This window comes from Delphinus delphis, chromosome 5 (assembly GCF_949987515.2).
Source record: "Delphinus delphis chromosome 5, mDelDel1.2, whole genome shotgun sequence".
Taxonomy (NCBI): domain Eukaryota; kingdom Metazoa; phylum Chordata; class Mammalia; order Artiodactyla; family Delphinidae; genus Delphinus; species Delphinus delphis.
In genome coordinates this window covers 71,556,694-71,576,212 of record NC_082687.1, presented here as the reverse complement: position 1 = coordinate 71,576,212, position 19,519 = coordinate 71,556,694, and the positions used below count along the sequence as shown (strand labels likewise).

The 19,519-nt window shown below is 38.6% G+C and overlaps 1 protein-coding gene across 1 annotated transcript in view; it reads right to left on the bottom strand.

The window, feature by feature from the left end:
- KCTD8 (potassium channel tetramerization domain containing 8) overlaps nt 1–19,040 on the bottom strand; it is a 254,259-nt gene extending 235,219 nt beyond the window's left edge. The window contains exon 1 of the mRNA XM_060011757.1: nt 17,414–19,040. Coding sequence (XP_059867740.1) covers nt 17,414–18,362 — 949 coding nt within the window. The 5' untranslated portion in view covers nt 18,363–19,040. The remainder of the gene's footprint in view (nt 1–17,413) is intronic.
- Nucleotides 19,041–19,519: the final 479 nt, after the last annotated feature.

The following is a 19,519-nucleotide window of genomic DNA, read 5'->3' as shown; positions in this document are numbered from 1 at the left end:
CAGAGCACCCTCTGAAGTATGTACTGTTATTCTGATAATTTACAAAAGAGGAAACCATGGCTTGGATACAATACATGACTTATCCAGAGTCACACAGTTATTAATGAAAAAGGTTAGGATATGAATGTAGCCCTGTTTTACTCCAGAGCCCTCCTCCTTAAACTCAGTCATAGTATGTCTCTACTCACCCATTACACAGCTTCCCTAATTAAATCAACAAACATTTGTTAAATGACAATTTGGTGCCAGGCACAGTGTGAGGCTTCACTGAGGAAGGCACGGAGAGTAAATCTAATTTAAAAAGTCACTCTCTCTAATTAAAGAAATCACCAGTTTTAATTTCACTTAAAGAACCAAACTAGTATATACCACCCCTTGCTACTTCAATCAAGAATTAGAGTGTCAGACACAGTGTGAGATTTCATTCCATAAGGAAGGGAGAGTAGATCCAATGTGAAATTATATCCTTAACTTGATTAGCAAAAAAATCTGCATCAGGTTTAGCAGTGAATTTCTCTGGGGATTTAAAGTTACCTAGAAATTGCTGTCATTCATGGGCTTTTGTGGGATCATTTATTACATTGCACAGGCATTACCGTTGCCGGTACTTTTTTTTACATCTGCCCTATATCTTGCACTTCAGTGACTTAAACTCACATTCCCTTGCCAGACAAAAGATATTCATCTGGCACACAGCTGGGGTAGAACCCTCAGCTTGTATCTCACCTGTGACAGAGAATGAGATAGCATCTTAACCAGCTTCTTCCTCCTAGTTTACCTCAAAGCAATTTATATATTGTTACTATTGGTTCAATTTATATATGATAATTCAAGTGAGGCGCTAAAAACACCTGACATGTATCATCTCATGCATGCTCAAATCATTCTTAAGATGAGAGATGGGGAAATAATCTCAAAGTATTTAAGGGATTTTCGTGAAATCAATAAGTAGAAAGTGACAGAAACAAAAGGTTAGCCAAGATCCTCTGATTTTCTCTAATCTTTGCCACAATCCATATACACTTTAGCATTACTACAACGATAGATGTCTAACAATTTAGCAGATTTTCATTTATCCTAGACTCTAACATGCATATTTTGAAACTACATACTTGTAGTGTATATATACTTCCACTATACACTTCTAGTATATACTACATACTTCTAGTATATACATACTTCCACTACATACTTCTAGTATATACATACTTCCACTATATACATATATATGTATGTGTGTATATATATATGTATATATATATATATATGTGTATATATATATATATATATATATATATATATATTCCTCAAGTAATTTTTTTTATTTTCCAGGCTGAGATCCTACTTCCTATATTGTTCCTCATTGATACCTTGCACTGAAATGATGTCATTAAAATTACTAGTCTCGTTTCTACTATACACACATTAGTACATAAAAGAATTCCCATAAAGGGATTTATACAGTGATGTCTTTGTAGAAATGAGACGTGTGTGACTATGAATATATGTGCAGGCATTTTAATAAAAATTATTGTCTTTCTGAGATGTTCTTCTTGAAGTTAATTGAGGCACAGGGTGTGCAGAATATAGTGCATGGGTCTGCTGTTTACTAGCAGGAAGAGGCTAGATAGCTGAAAACCAAATTTCCTGATTCCACTGAGATGGGCTTCTGGATGTAACCCGTGTTGCATGAATCAGCTGTCCTCCTACAGACTTTCATTCAGAATTCAGAGGAGGCAGGGAGCATGATGGTTTTGCAGGGGAAGTCCTCTCTGGCTATGCTGGTCGATTCTTATTCTGAGTCCCCTGTTTGTGACAAAGGCAGCAGCCCCATCAGGGGCCAGTTCTCCAGAGTGCTTTAACATCCTCCTTCCTAGGGTCTATTTCTTCATTCCTTCCTATGATTCTATGAGATATGTACATCCTTAATAAATCCCTTTCTGCTTAAACTAACTAGAGTTCGTTTGGTTTTATGTAGCTAATGAATATAACTTAGACTAGAGAAAAAGGTTAGGATATGAATTCACACAGCTCTTGCTGTGATAACAAACCTAAAGTAGGGCACTGGTTGAATGTAGCAGGGAAGCAGTCCAGTGGTTGGCCACAGGATAAGGATGTCATAGATGAAAACACAGACAACAATTATTATGTGACAGTGACCATATGGTCAAATTATGATCCTTAGAAGGTAGACATATGCCAACTACCTTAAAAGGTAGACATATGCCAACTAAAGCTATAGCATGAGATAAAATGCTAGGAAATTTCAAAATATTATTGTGTAGTGTTGGTTTCCTGCCTCTTTCAGCATCATCTTATAAGAAAGACCCACCTAGAAAACCTTCCAGAAGAGATAGAAAAGAGCACAGCTCCTCTAAAGGAGGCACTCTTTTCTCCCTTTCCCTGTAAGAGGAGTTGAAGGAGAGTCCTACAATTTGGAAACGTATGAAGTTGACAAATCCAGCTATTTCTATACCACAAACCAAGGCAGTTAAAAGTTGTAGCTGCATAATACCAAGTAACCTACCAAGGACTTAATGGGCTGTGTCAAAAGAGCACATAGTCTCTCCCTGCTCAAAGACCGAACAGTTTGAACATCCTAAATAATACATGCAATTGACTGAAATGCTGAAACATATAAAATATCCATGATTCCACAACTACACTTGAGAGAGACAGAGACATTGAGAAAAGCAGCAGCAGCAGAGGGGAGGAAGAGAAGAAGAACAAAGATGATGACTGCCATAACAGGGAAGTAGGAAGGAAAGCACCAGAATACCAAACAATAGCAGCAACTTACCGAGTACCATTGGAAGTTACAAGGGAACCAACTCCTCACTGTCAAAACGGCAAGAAATAAGATTTATGCATTTGCCCTGTCTTTCCTCAATGAAATATATTTTAAGTAACTCATGAGAGAAAGTTCTTCATTACAAGACTCCACATAACAAATGTGAAAGAAATGATAAAATTGGAAAATCATGATTTTGCAACCCGTAATGTAATATCTGCATCAGGCAATGGTCATCGATGATAAAACTATTAGGTAAACATTTGATGGGAACTTATAATGAAGAGATAGGACTGAGACCACTCACCTCTACCATTTAATTATTATAAAAATAGTCTTGCCCTCCAAAAAAGCAGCAGCAGAATCTAATCAAGGTTGACTTAATGTTCACTTACAGAAAATATAAGAACAAAGGAACAATTTAAATAACATCAGAAGAAAGAAAGCAGGCACAATCAGAACAACAGACCTTATTTCTGTAAACAAATTGATGTCACTACATGTAAAGAGATATAGACAAGGATAGAAAATTAGAATGAGAAATAGGCAGAGGAGGAACTATTCTACATTAAGAGAGAAGGCACATAAAAATAAACAATCGAGTTAAAAAAGAAAACTATAAAATTTTTTTTGAGACAATCTTGGAAATAGGATTATGGATTATGGTTCAGATATTATACAAAATATTATCTGCCTTGTTAGAGTTGATAATGGAGGCTGGTTATATAAGAAAATAGTCATTTTTGTTTTAGATACTAAAATATGTAGGGGTGAAATCATATTTGGGGTTGGCTTTAAGATGCTTTAACAAAAATTTCAGAGATGAAGTGATATTTTGATTATTGTTGAATCTAGGAGATGAATACAGGGGAGGATTTTTTTTTAACAATTCTTTTGTTTTCATTAGGTTGAAAATTTTCATAATATAAAAAGTTGTGTTTAAAAGGCAACATCAACAACAAAATCTAACTACAAAATTGCAGCCTTAGCAGGAGGTACTCTTTCACACAAGGGCGCCTGCCCTACTGACAAAGCTGGCACCATCCACGTAGACCATCAATTTAAGAGAGGAGGAAGCGAGTGATTCACAGAGGCCACAAAATAAAGAGTCCTCAGGCCTAAAAATGACACTACACAAGATTTTTGTTGCTCTTAATTCACGCATGAAACTGACCAGAAGTGCAGTACAATTTTGAAGAAATTCTTCTGCCAAAGAAACTCCAAGACTAGCCATCCGTAGCCTAGGCTATTTAACCCTAAAGCAATCCGCAAGGAAGGGAATTTTACTCAATGACAGAACCAAGTGCTGTCAGGTAGGTTTAACAAGGAATTTTTTCTGTTGCCAGTAAAGGGAGTTTCTGCCGTCTGCAAGGTGGGATTTGCTATAGACCTGTGATGCTGTATGTTTCCTATTTTCCCATTTTTGGAACAAAATCTTTCACTGAAGTCATCCTGCTCCTATTTGACACTGTTTATTGAATGCACTGAGGGCAAATAACTTACATATTAATATATTAACTCATAGGTGACCATTCCACAAGGAATCACATTTGGACCTCATACAGTGTACTGTACACCACCCTTAGGAGCCCTATTCTATGGTGTCTAGGAGTCATTCCGGGAAGCTCAGATCTCCCAAGTAATCTGTGAGCTATCGACATTATACTTAATAATTGTTTTCCAGTCTAAATTATCTAGAATGGAATCTGTCGTCTGCAACTAAGACCTCTGAAAAATTCAGGGAGTTTTAAAACCACTGCCTTTCAAGCTTTTCCCAGATTTGTTACAAGATAAAGAGTTTGAAACGACTTTTGTACTTTGCTAGAGCTGCCGTAACAAAGTACCAGAAACTGGGTGGCTTAAACAACAAAAATGTATTACCTCACAGTTCTCACAGCTAGACGTCCAAGGTCAAGGTGTTGGAAGGTCTGGTTCTCCCTGAGGGATATGAGAAAAAAATCTGTTCCATGCTTCTCTCCTCACTTCTGTCGGTTTGCTGATAATCTTTAGCATTCCTTTTCTTGTAGATGCTTCAGTGTGATCTCCACCTTCATGCTCACGTGGTGTTCTCTTGGTGTGCACGTGCATCTACAACTCTACGTCCAAAATTTCTCCTTTTTATAAGGACACCAGTCATATCGGATTAGACCCACTCTCATGACCTCATTCTAAATTAATTACCTCTGTAAAGACCCTGTTTCCATATAAGGTCACATTCTGAAGTACTGGGGGTTAGGGCATCAAAATATCTTTGGGGGGGCACAATTTCAGTTCATAAAATATTGTGTACAGTTTAACAAAAATTATAGCCATCAGTCTTTAGACCCTGGTGTTTGTACTAAAACTGTGAAGTAAATCTTTCATCCTTTTTTTTAGTTTTACCAAATACTGGGTAAAACTGAGCTTCACAGTATGAATGCTAAGTACCAAATTATAATAATGATAAATATGGCTTGATAGTGTCAGCTATAAAACAGCTTGAAATGACTAAGTTTACTTTACAATCCAAACATGCTAACACAGAAAGCGAAAGCTGAAATATTTTAATGGTTCTTGCATGCCTTAGAAACACATCAGTCCAGCAGAGGAGATGTAAATGATTATACAAAGCTAGAGAAATTTCAATGCTGGACTTCCTAGCATATTTATTCATGGTTCCATTTTCCAGCAACATTAAGAATTGTTAACAAGTTCCATATTTCTTGCTACAGAGCAAATATATATCTTTTTACCACTGTGTGAAACATGCTAAATCAACCCATCACATGTCTGCTTAACTGAAATGCAAAGGAATACCTCATAACCACTTCAAATTCAAATTTAATCTCAATTATAGAATACCTATCAAAGGTAACCAGCAGAAGTCTTCATTTTAATTTGACTTTAGGATTTCTTCATGGAGAATAGGCAACATCTATATAAGGAGTATAGCAAAATCTAGATTCCTGAATAGACTTCAAGAGATAAAATTTCTCAAAAAGGGAGTGAGGTATGATGTAGAAACCAGAAAAATTTTCATTTTCAATACTGAGTTTATATCTAAATAAGCAATTTCAACAAAAGGTCAAGGTTAATAATAGTGTCACATTTTTCTAAAACAAACTGGTCATTATTCAACCACAATTCAGAGGGCAAAAGTTTTTTAATTGACAGCAGTGGTCATGGAGTCATACTGATGCTCTCCCTAAACACACTCATGTGCACACACGCACACACGCACACACGCACACACACACACACACACACACACACTCATGCCTAGATTCCTGTGGTCAGAAGTTAGAGATATAACTAACTAACTTTGGCCAGTGGTCTTTAGCCATGAGTAGGACCATTACTCAAAGGCTCACAAGTGGTGCATTGCACATCTACAATACACAACCTATTGTATTGCTATACACCTAGACCCAGTAAATGAAATCTAGAGTTAAGCAATGTACAAACTGCACATCTGTATGTCATGGTCCTGATCATGAAAGGCAGGAAATGTGTTCGCCATTGTTTACCACCACATCTTCATCACCTAACAGGCTGCTTTGTATATAATACTGATTATGAATGCATGAATAAATATAAATAAGCTAAATAAGACATATGACTCAGTAGCTTAAAATTAATCTAATCTGGATTTCTCTTAGTTTGGTAGTCTTTATATTTCTGAATGTTTCTTTAAACATCATTAAATTCTTTTCTATTTTGGTTTATCACAGGATATTGAGTATAGTTCCCTGTGCTATACATTAGGACGTTGTTGTTTATCCATTCTAAATGTAATAGTTTGCATCTACCAATCCCACCCCTATTGCTTTTATTTAAAAAAAAATTTTTTAACATCTTTATTGGAGTATAATTGCTTTACACTGTTGTGTTAGTTTCTGCTGTATAATAAAGTGAATCAGCTATACATTAAATAAGATAGTACATGAAAAGGTTTCACCCTAAATAAACGTTTTGTTAACATCAATATACTCAACACATTCTCTTTAAGAAATGACAATCTGACACACTAAAACAAGAACAATATCCTATTTTTATTCAGCACAGATTACTTGGAACATTCTACTTATGGAATTCCATGGAGGTAATATGAAAAAAAGGGATCAACTTCTACCATTTTCTACATGAAAATGAAACACAGAAAAGGAAAGTTAGCACAAAATAAAACAAATATGCATACTAATGAAGGTTAAGATGATAGTCCAAAGACTTCTATTGCCAGCTCTTTCTTTTGTCTTCTAAAAGTCAGGATCAACATTAGAAGATTCATTCCAAAAATCACAATATAGATTACACCAATAATTTGTAATCATCATGTTTGCTTCCTCCTGCCACTCACTATAAAGTTGCCACGGTAGCAAATTTTCCTTGACAAAAACAGAAGTCACTTTAGAATTATATGAATGAGTCCTTACCCTCTACCTGCAAAGAGATGCAGCCTTTGCCAACCAGAAGAAAGAGGTCAAAATATTGGAGAATTATCTCTGAATGGCTGCCAGCATCTCCCTTAGATCTCTATGCTTTCTTCAAATATCTGGACTTCTAGCAACTAAAAAACATACTCAAAATGTGTAGAGTAGTTTCAATAGGAGCTGATTGAGTTGAAAGCTAACATAGTTTTCCTAAAATTGTGGAGATAAGTATTTAATCCAAAACCTAGCCTGAAATTTTTTGGCCAAATGCCCAAACTCTAAGCAATGTTTGAGTCCCTGGCCCTGTGACAATGTGTTCTCTTGCATAAAACTGCTGAAAATCAAAGCTAAAAGCCTTCAACAGAAATATAAATATAGAATATGATTAAGAGGTGCTCTGCCTCAATACACCCCATCGTTAGAAACAATAACTGCTGAATACCAGTATTCCTGTTAATTGTGTCAAAATTGACCAGTGACCAGCGCTAGACCTGGGAGAATGCATTTTTTTCCTAGACAATGAAGAACTAGAATAAACTTATTTTAATAATATGTTACAATTAATTTTATACTTAGTAGGTCAAGTATTTTTTTAATTTCACTAATGATAATGGGACCTTTTCAGAGCAATTCTGAATAGGTATTGCTATCAATTTCCTCAAAAAAAAAAAAGAAATTTGGTACTATGAATTGATAATGTAGAGAAGTGGGAATATATAGATAGATACATGTTTTGAGGCTATTAAGTTAGTAAGTGACACTAACTGACATATATTGAGCAATTAATTTTTACCTGTCTGATAGTCTTCTAAGTGTTTTATATGGATTACTTCATTTAATCCTCATAAAAAACCTACAAGATGAGTATTATTGTTTCCCTCACTCTTCCTTCAGGAGGGAGATTAAATTATTTTTCCAAGCTCTCAAAGCTAGAGCCAGAATTTTTCAAGGAATCTGACTAAAAAGTAGAAAATCATTCATAGTGTTCAAGCTTTTTGCTTGTTGGGAGTGGGGACCAAGAGATTCTGGTATTGTCTCTTTCTAAGCACAGTATTCTTCTCCCTAGTCTCCTTGTATCAGAAATTAAACATGTCAAATTATACAAAATGAAAGGAAATGGCAATATACTGTGGATTCCATCTATGCTCAAGGGTTTTGTTATTATAACTGGTGCAAGAAATGGAACTAGCATAATTGAATGGTGAAATCACCATTCTGGTGGGCTGGAAATCAACACTATGTATATATTTTTATTCTTTTGTTGTATTTAACTCATATTCCCCCATGTAAGTAGAATTTAATAAGAGAATGATTAAAATATGGTAGAAATTATATTCCACGTTTACACTGCAACTGCTGAACAAGCATTGAACTAAGTTTAACTGGTGAATGAAGCTATGTGCTGTTATTACCAGCAAAGTTGATTTGTTTTAATGAACTACCTTGACACAAGGTTAATAAGTAAAATTGATATTGTAATATGGATCATGAAACAGCAATACCTCTTAAGTGTATTTCAAGATACCTTTTAAAAACTAGGAGATAACAAAATAGTTCACTGGATCCTCACATTTGCAAATACCTACCAGTACAGCCAGATACTTCCTGAACTTATGTTACACCACAGTAGGCCCTGACCATGTCTGGAGGCAGCAGTCACTACACATTCTAAGATGTTCTGAAAGGCAAGTGGTTGCAGGTAGGCTGCAGCTCAGAGCATTTGCCTGACATCTTTCATACATTAAAAAAAAAAAAAGGTCAGCTAAATTTTGATGCCTTGTACCTTCTACTCTACCAGTCATTTAAGTATAAATAAATAAATAATTGTGTGTGTGTCTCTGTGTGTATTTTTACCATCCTAACAACTTCATTTATAACATTATTTGAAGCTGTCCCGTGTTTTAGTTAACATTTCAGTTATTTTCATTCTTTATAGGTGCCTGTGCAACAGCCTCTCATGCCATTACTCTGTCTCTTGTTAATACACCAAATAACCCCTCTATAACATAATTCAATATTACATAAAGCTTACTGTGATCACCTTAAGCGCAAGGTCTCTGTCATTCACATTGGCATGTCTTGTCCCAAGCTATAGCCTGGTAATTGCTCAATAGGTGCAATTTAAATTGAAGTGAAACTAAATCTCAACTCAATAACTACGTTGGTACAACCAGCAAGATCGCTGGTTCATTTGTTAATTTATACTTTCATTCAAAAAAGAAATATTTACTGAGTTCTTAATGTGACAGTAGCCACTGCACTGGGGGATGAAAAGACAAAAGTGAGACACGGTGCCAACTCTCAAGGAGAAAGTAGGCCAGTGTGGAAGGTCAATATGAAAAGAGATAATTATATGATCCAGCAATCCCACTTCTGGATATATAGCCAAAGGAAATAAAAACAGGATGTCTAAAAGATATCTGTACTCCCATGTTTATTGCAGCATTATCCACAATAGCCAAGATATGGAAACAACCCAAGTGTCTGTCAGCGAACGAATGACTAAAGATGTGGTGTATATATACAATGGACTAATAGTCAGCCATAATAAAGAAGGAAGAAGATGGATGGGCCATGGGGCAGTATGCTGGTGAAAAAAAAGTCAGACACAGAAAGACAAATGCTGTATGATATCACTTATAAGTGGAATCTTAAAAAAAGCCGAACTCATAGAAACAGAGTAAAATGGTAGTTACCAGGGGGCTGAGGGGGGTGGAGGAAATGAGATGTTGGTCAAAGGGTACAAACTTCCAGTTATCAGATAAATCAGTTCTGGGGATCTAACTCACCGCATTGTGATTATAGCCAAAAATACTGTACTATATACTTGAAAGTTGCTAAGAGAATAGATCTTAAATGTTCCCACCATAAAAAAAGAACTAGTAATTATGTGAGGAGATGGAAGTGTTAGCTAACACTATAGTGGTAATCAAATTGCAATATACCCGTGTATCAAATCAACATGTTAACTTACAAAATGTTATATATCAATTATATCTGAATAAAGCTAGGAAAAAAATAGGATACAACAAGAAAAAAGAGAGAGATAGTTACATGCTTAGGAAATGCAATGAAGGCCCTATACGTAGTGTACTAGGAAGAGACAGGGAAGTGTGGAAGCTAAATGCATAAGGATTCTAGAGCAAGAGGTCACTCAGTTACGACATGACTATGGTACCGGGGGTACACTAAAAAACCAATGAGTTAAGAAAGAAACTTGTAAACAGTATAAACTCAGTATAAAATACTCATATATTTTGCTTTTGAAAGTGCAAAATACAACTAACCTTACAGGATAATTAGGTTTCATGCTCCCTCGCAGAAACGAATGATGAGAAGTATACAGATGCTAGGCACAGGACACCTTAGATTCAAGTCAGCAGCTGGAGGTTCACCATTACCCTTAGAACTTATAGTTAACTTACCTATGGGAGTGACTTTGAAAACCTGTGAATAAAGTTATTCTCATCTTTAGGTAAGTCTTTGCAAAACCTTTTAGAATCATCTCCATTAGAGAAGCTGCCAGCTTGTCTTGCAGGATTGTGGCTGCTAAGTGCTGACAATACCCTGAAGTTAATTCAAAAGAGGCTTTAAAAACGATAACTGTAATGAAACATAGATTGAAGGGTTACCTGAAACACTACTTTCCAATTACTTCAAATGTATAGATATACTTCCACAATACTTTAAGCCTTCAAAAACACCAAAAGCCAATAATTCCAATACCCAGGAGATATTTGATACTTTTTTGGACCTAATTATAGCAAGTATATAATTTAAAGGCATTAACCAATAGTTAGGGCCAATAAACTTTACGTAATTAACAAAATTGATTTCAACCAAAATACCTTCTTCATTTTGTCACCTTCTAAGAACATACATAAAACGTGTTATATTACACAAGGTAAAATGAATTTTCTGCAGAAGACTACCTTAACACTGTTTAAAATTGGTCAGTCTATCAAACCTACAGATACTACTTGTTCCCCCAAAAGACTGGTAAACTGAGTCAAATGGTTTATTTTCTTTAATTTTAAAAATATCCATTAATGTGGTAGCCTTAATCGTTAAAAGTTAACCCTTTCATCAAGTAAAGACATAAAACATATACAATTGACTCTTGAACAATGCAGGGACTAGGGGGTGCCCACCCCTGCTCAGTAGAAAATCTGCTTATAACTTTATAGTTGGTCCTTGTATTGGAGGTTCTGCATCCTCAGATTCAACCAACCTCAATACATATCATTCGAACAAAAATCTGCTTACAGATAGACCCTCGCAGTTGTTCAAGGGTCAACTGCATTTACTGTATTCTTAAGGAAATTTAAAATAGATTAAGAAAAATTAGGTTCATATACAGCTCACACTACCCATTTTTGCTTAAAGAGCTAAGTTCTAGGTACTCAGTAGACATTGAAATATATTTACAAAATTGATTGCATGAAACAGGGCTTACTTTTAAATGTTCAAGAGTAAGGGCTTCGCAGTAAGGCAGAACTATTCTAGTTCCAGCTCAGCCGCATACCAGCTCTATGAACTAAGGATGTTAACTTAACCTCTCCAAATCATAGTTTTCTAACTGAAGTATTAGGGAACTAATGCCAAGCTAATGGAATGTTAAAAAAGTAAAAGTAACGGCTATAAAACATTTATCACAAATCTAGGTACATAGTAAATGTTCTTTTTATTACACATACTGTACTTTGAAAAAATCAACTATTTTCTAAGCTTACAGGGAAAATATTCAACACCAATATTTATTTATAATACTGTCTGTGGCAAAGGACATGTATTATGCTTTTATCTAAGATGTCAATGAAAAAATTCAATGTCTTGTGGGAAACGTCACTAAATGTATAACTGCATTAAATGTATAAAACAAAACAAAGTAAAGATGGCATATAAACCATCTACATAGTGTCACCATAACTTTCAAAAAGTATGTCTGTCATCTTCACAGGCTTAGAACAAAGACTGGAAGGAAATGAGTCAAGATTTTACTAGCAGTTACTGGTGGCAATTTTTTAAAATTTTACTTCTCTTTTATAAAATTCCTACAACTGCACATATTACTTCCATTATCCAAGAAGGGCTGCATTTGAATAAGCTGACAATCATTTTCACATTTTAAACTAATTGACCCAATAACTTATAACAATAGAATAGATAATAATTGTTGCTAATTTCATACATATTATTTCTCTTTTTCCAAAGAGATTTTTTTTCTTTTTAACTAAGGCACACAAACACACTCATTGTGAGTTCTACTCTAAGCTACAAAAGAGAAAGAACTTGCCAAATGAGGCTTGGAGTGCCATTGTCTTTTTCCTTTATTATATGCTTAAGGATTGACCCACATAAAGCTGTAGAAAGGGTGGCAGAGAAAACTAAAGCCATAACATAATTTTAAAAGATCAAATTTAGAGATAGTACTATGCCAGACATAAAAGTTTAATGCCCTTAAACAGTAACCAATGCCATGGCATGGCTTCCAAACATTTTGCACTCCAAGGTTTTTGTCATTTTCTGTCTGCTTTATTACTACAAATATTGTATTTGCATGAAATAAGAATCTTGGTGTTTTACAAAGTTATCTGTTCCCTGTCGATTCAAAAGTCATTCAGCCATGTGGTCGCAGAAGAAATTTTTCCATTATAATTATAAAAATGACTAGTAAGTCTCCAAGAAGAAAAGAACCAAGTTTAAAAAAAAATAAGAAGGAACAAAGTTATTTTCCATAAAACAGTGTTTGTTGATAAAAGTAGAAGTATTTTTGGACTAGAAAATAATATATAATTTTAAAGGTATGCATCTAAATAGAATGACTTTTTAAAGACGTTTCTTAGAAAGCTTTTAATGCAACAGGCCTGCTAACATAGGATTGAATAGCTGTTTGAATATTTTCAACTCAGCTAGCTTTCTTCAACCAAACACAGTGAAATAAATCAGAATGTATTTGAAAGAGTGTATATAAAAATCCATTAAGACAGATTAGAATTCACCTTCCAGTTCAGTAATAGCATTAGGTCCTATATCGGGCATTCTCATACATCACAACAAAAAAGACTGTACCAAATTTAAGGAATATCAAATGCACCTAGAGAAATGTATACTTTCACACCACGTATTATTCAACCAACACAGAATGCAAAACTCAAAGCACTATAAGAGAAGAGCAGTGAATCAGTACTACCTTTCTGTAAACACACTGTTTATGAGAAATAAAGGATATATATAATGCTCATTTTAATTATGGGTAGCCTACATATCACATTCCAAGCAGATAGCTACTGTCTATGTAATACAATGCCAACACAAAATGCCTTTTTTCGTCTCTGAGATATTGCTAAAAAGAGCCACAATTACACTTAACAGACACCCCCCAAAAAAACAGAAAACACAATAAATCAGTTTTCCTTCAAGAAAGGACAATCCATCTTTAGTACTAGTAGAGTAATATGGAATTTAATAGTACTAGTATATGTTGCAGAGTCTAAAATCTTGATAAAACTATGAGTTATGACTGATAATAGATCAAAGTGTCCATGTAGCCAAATGAAGCTGATATTAAATCTTTAATAGCCTGTATATAACCTTGAGTATTAGAACCCAGTGATGTGGATACAAGTACTTAAGGAGATATGAATCTAGCTCAGAGTCTGTGAGAAAATACTGCCAAAGTTTCAATTCCTAATGCAGAGTATTAAAACACTTCTTGGCCCTGAATCAGAAAAAGATTCTGTTGGAGTTGATCCAAAAGAACTAACTGGAGTGTGATTGGCAAACCTAGGTGACTCGAACTTGGCCTGAAAAATCCAAGTTCCAGGGAAGAATATGGTTATAAAATTGGTTGTTTCAAACTTCTGAAAGTTTATTATGCTATCATTTAATTGCAAAATAATTTTCTAATTAACTTTACAAGTAAATCAACTATACTTACTAAAAACAAAATTTAAATTTAATACTGACAAGAAAAAGTCTTTACTATAATTGTAACAGCTAACATTTTTTAAGCTTTTATTATAGGTCAAGCACTGGTCCAAGCACTTTACATGTATTCTCAAATTCAATAAAATTCGTACTATAATAATCTCCATTGCACAGGTGAGGAAACTAAAATAATTTAGTCAAGATCACCCATTTGGCAAATAGCAGTGTCTGGGATTACTGAACCATTTGCCACTCTCCTCCCATCTCTACAGAAACTCAGGGGGAAGTTGGGTGCAAGGGCGGGGGGAGTGAAGAGCTGAAATTGATGTTCAAGTGTATAAACCAATTCTACACTTCTTAGAGCAGCTTCAAACTACTAAGTTCACCTTTAAAAGGTGTTAAAATGACTGATACATGTTATACATTAAAAAAAAATGTTTTGAAAGAATTGTGTCAAAGGAGAAATAAAAGATAATAAGGCCCTCTGCATCTGAAACGGTGGACAAACAAGTTCATCTAATGATTTTGTTTTTATGAATAACACTGGTAGTCTTTTAAAAATAGAGATTGCTAAACAAGATAACTACACTGAATAGTTAACATTATTACCGTCACTAAATAGAATGGAAATACAGTGAATTTTCATTCACCAATTTAAATGGAATCCCATACAAAATAATTTGTGAAAATGTGCTGCAAGCTATACAAAACATAAAATAAATGTATATATAACAGTGTTCGAGATAAATTTTATATGACAAATAAAAAGCGGCAACCACATTTGGTTGGTCAACTGGAATACCACTTCAAAAGAACCATATTTAATCTGGAATTGTGTATATTCCCCCGCAGGATAATCAATGAAAAAGGCTTTGAGTTGCTTCCTTAGATTTCTGGGACTTTTATCAATGAATCTCAGAACTCATTTGTTATGTGAATACTCTGCAAGTCATTATTCATAATATAAATATTTTATTTTCTTTCATTTCCTCTAGCTCCAGAAGTGAAATATCCTGAATTCTAAGCATCTCTCAAATCATCTTATGACTTAAATTGGCTGAGTTTCCAACTTCAGTACACTATTTTATGAGCATTTTTCATAATTTAAAGACAACCTGTATTATTTCTTCATAATCAAAGTAATGGGCATTTTCAAGTCCGCAAGTTTCTAGGGGGAAAAGAAAGACCAAAACTGCAAAAGAATCCAAAATTCAAGAACCTTAACTGCAGAACACTTATGCTTACACCTTCTCTAACAAAAATCACTAACCACTAAAAATCACTAAAAGAAGTCAAAAGTTCATTTCCTCTCATCTTCTGAAATGCTTGGAAATATATCTATTATATAAATGACATAAATGTTTAAGGTCTGAAGTGTCAATAAAGGTCCCTTCCTTTGGGTGGCTTTTCTGACTATTGTGATCTTTTTACTGTGTAACAAATAATACTTTCATATAATTAAGAATAAAAAATCTTATTAGATTTTTTTATTGAAATATAATTGATTTACATTATTGTGTTAGTTTCAGGTGCACAGAAAAGTGATTCAGTTATATACATATTTTTTCAGATTATTTTCCATTACAGGTTATTACAAGATATTGAATATAGTTGCCTGTGCTGTACAGTAAATCCTTGTCGCTTATCTACTTTATGTATAGTTATTTGTATCTGTTAATCCCAAACTCCTAATTTATTCCTCCCCCCTTTCCCCTTTGGTAACCATAACCTTTTTTTTCTATGTCTGTGAGTCTGTTTCTGTTTTGTATATAGATTCATTTGTATTATTTTTTAGATTCCACATACAAGTGATATAATATTTGTCTTTCTCTAAGAAAATTAGATTTTTATCTACCACTTCAATGGACACTTTCTTTGCTTCTCTGTTGAAATGGTTTTCTTAGGAAAACCAGCACTATTAAAAAAGACAATCTAACACTAAGTGTGCTGTGTTTTGTCACCCTTACCTCCAAGGTTACTAGAATACACAAACAATGAGCAACTTCCAATCAATCTCACGCCTGTGCAAAGAGAGGTCCTTTCCACTTCCCTAGTCAAAATAAAGTGCAAAAAATTGCCTGGATCCCAAACAGTTAGTGAATTACTTAATAAATAAATGCAATTAAAGCTGGGCTTATACATAGGCTGTCAGTGCTACTCTCCCTAACACTACAGGCAAGTTTTCAATCTTCTTGTGTCTTGAGAAAGAAAAAACATTTGCCAAATGATGTTCCTGCTCCCATCCCAGATGGCTTTCCATTTGTCCACATAGCTCTCTAGTTGCGGCCCTCCTCACTTTATAAACGTCACTGCGAATTGTCCCGGCCCCGGTTCCCCATCCCCCAGGCCTCAGTGCTAGTCGGTGGAGTTCTTGAACTTGACCCACAGAACCCGCCCCCCCACCGCCCCCGCCAAAGTGCACTACAAAAGGCATTGCGCCAGATGCTTTCCAATCCACTCCCTCGTTCTCTCAGTTCAGAAAATCACTACGTTTATTCCCCCTGGGAAAGTGGATTCAATCCCTCATTCGCACTGGAGGCGCCCAGAAAGGAAACACAATCACACACACGCGCGCGCACACACACACAGGCGCATACACACCACTTCCCTTCCTCATGTCCAACTCTGACAGCACTCAGACCACCAAAGCCCGTTCCCTCCACCCTTCTCTGTTCAAAACCCCTAACAGTTACAGAAGACAACTGGCGCGAGAGAAATCTGAGGTTTTTATGGGTCAATGGAAACCTCTTTCCCCCCGGGCCCTTGAGGGGCTTTGGAGGCACAATCGCCACTTCTCTTGTTGCCCCTTTCCGCAACCACCCATAATTGAATGCTCCAGCGCCGACCCGCACCAACCGGAGGTAAACCCGGCGTGCGCCGCGGTACCTTGATGCCAACCCGCCCTCTGGAGGGACACCACTGGGACCCACATAAGTTGACCCCCGTGAGTCCCACGGAGACAGAGGGAAGAAAGGGGACCTACGCGCCCAGCCTTGTGCCCCTGTCTTTTCCCGGACCTCAGTAGTAGAAGGGTGTCCAGAGGCTCCAAGAGCTGGGCGGGGCGAGAGGGCAAGATCAATAAAGTTAAGAAAGAGGACTGCTTGGGAATTGCGTGCTCCTGAGTTGCTGAAGAGAGGAGCCAAAAGGGAGATCGCAAGGCACGAAACCGTAAATCGTGTCTGCCGCGATAGGGGAGGCACACAACGACACCAGACGCGCTGGAACCCGCCGCGGGTCGTCGAGGGGGCGGGAGAACTGGGAAATTCGAAGACCACGAACTTACGGAAGAAGATGTACTCCGTGTAGCTGCTCCAGATCTTGTCTTCGCGGTACTGGTTGACGAAGGCGGCGGTGCCCGAGGAGTTACACGCCACCATGTGGAAGCCGGCCTCAGACAGGCGATCGAACGCCTGCTCCAAGTAGGTGAACTTGAGGTAGAAGCGGGACGTGTACTTCTCGGGCGGCCGGTCAGGGTCGCGGCTCTCGTTGAGCGTGTCTCCGAACACCTCCTTGGCCAGCGCGATGCGTCCGCACACCATGATGCGCGCCACGCGCCGGAACTTGGCGTCAGCCTGGTTGTCACGCACCGTGGTGTAGGAGCCTCTGTAGCCGAGCGTGAGGAAGCCGGAGCGCTTGTCCGGTGCGCCGCCACCCCCGTGCGCTCCGGGACCCGAGGGCGCTGCGGCCGCCGCCCCGCGCAGCAGCGCCTCGCTGCTGCCCTGCGAGACGTTGTCCTCCAGGTCGCTCTGGCAGCCCTCGTCATTGAGCGAGTTCTGCTTGATGACCTTGGGCGACAGCAGCTTGACCAGGTCGGTGAGCTGGAAGTACTCGGCCTCGCGCAGGAGCCGCTCCTTCTCGGGGAAGTGCTCCGGCAGCGCGAGCTGCTTGTCCCGCAGATAATCCAGCACGTATCTGAAGAGGAAGCCGTCCCGGTCGATGAAGAAGCGCGCCCGGCTGTCCCTGGGCAGCTCGCCCCGGCGTCGGGCGCCGCCCCGGGGGCTAGAGGGCGAGAACATACTGGCCAGAGTGCTATCCGGGACGCTGAGCAGCGTCGAGTGCTTGGTCACATAGACCTGGCCCCCTACGTTCAGCTCCACCACCTCGGGGAAGGGCGAGGGCGCGCAGGGCCCCGGGGCGGCGGCTGCCGACGCGCCGGGCGAGCTAGACGAGGAGACCATCTCGCTAATGGGCAGGATGGTGCCGCCGCCGCTGCCCGTGTCCTTCAAAGCCATGGTCCCCTCCCGCCGCTGGCCAAGTGACCCTGGAAAGCAGCACTTTCTCCTTCCCGAAACCCGCGCCTTGCACCCCCAGTGGCGTGCCCCTGATGCGCCCTCGGGCCGAGCGGCACGTTTCTCCGGCCGAGGAGGCCCGCTTCAGGGCTCGGGGCAGCGGCGGCGGCGCCCGGGCTCCATCGGGGGAGCGATGTGCAGGAGAGGAGCTCTGCGGACGCCGCGGCGGCGGCGGCGGCGGCGGCGGCACGAGGAGGAGCGGCTGCTCCTTTGGGGGCGACGGCGGGGAAGTGTGAGAGACTTGCGAGAGGCTCTTAAGCTGCCGCTCGGCTCTCCGCGGGGAGGGCGGGAGGAGGGGCGGGAGCAAAGAAAACTCGCCGCCCCAGCAGCTTGCGAGCGCGCCGCGAGCCCCGAGCGCGGACTGTGGCGCAAACTACTCCTCGTAGCCGGGGAGGCGGCGCTGACGTCAAGCCCGGGACTGGGACCCGAGCCACAGCTGTCATTTAAAGAGATAGGTGCCAGCCTCCGGCTGCGGGGCTCCGACGCTAGGGGGAAGGACCGAGGGCCGAGCCTGGAGGTGATGCTACTTTGTCGACAGCGAGCGTGGAGATGGGAAGAAGAGGGCAGGGAACCGAAAACAAACGGGAAAAAGGACAGCATCTCTCCTTCATCCATTTCATTCCCCCCTTCCGTCCGTCCGTCCGTCCCTTCCTTCCTCCCTTGCCCTTGTTCGCCCAGTAAAACTATCTTTTTTTTTTTTTTTAATCTTGCATTAAGGTGGGAAGTGGGGTAGCGGGTTGGGTTATAACAGAAATGCTAGGGTGCCAATCTGAAATTACTACAAATGTTGGCGTGAGGACTTTGATTGCCAAAAAAACTACATGGGGGGTGAATCTCTTGTAGTGGTTTTAGCATAGTTTTTGAAGTGAAGGGCGAAATGCCGGAACCTCAATTACATTCAGCCGTCCTGATTGCATATTTAACTGCATGTGCTACAAATAGTTGAAAATTTTTAAAACTGAAATGTTTTTCGGTTCACAAAACTAATAAAAGATTGTGGTAACGTGACGGTTCTCTCCTTTCATCCCTTCAGTATTTGATTCATAGTAGATGCTTAATAGATATTTTTGGAGGAAGGGACAAAGCCAGGGAGGAAACTT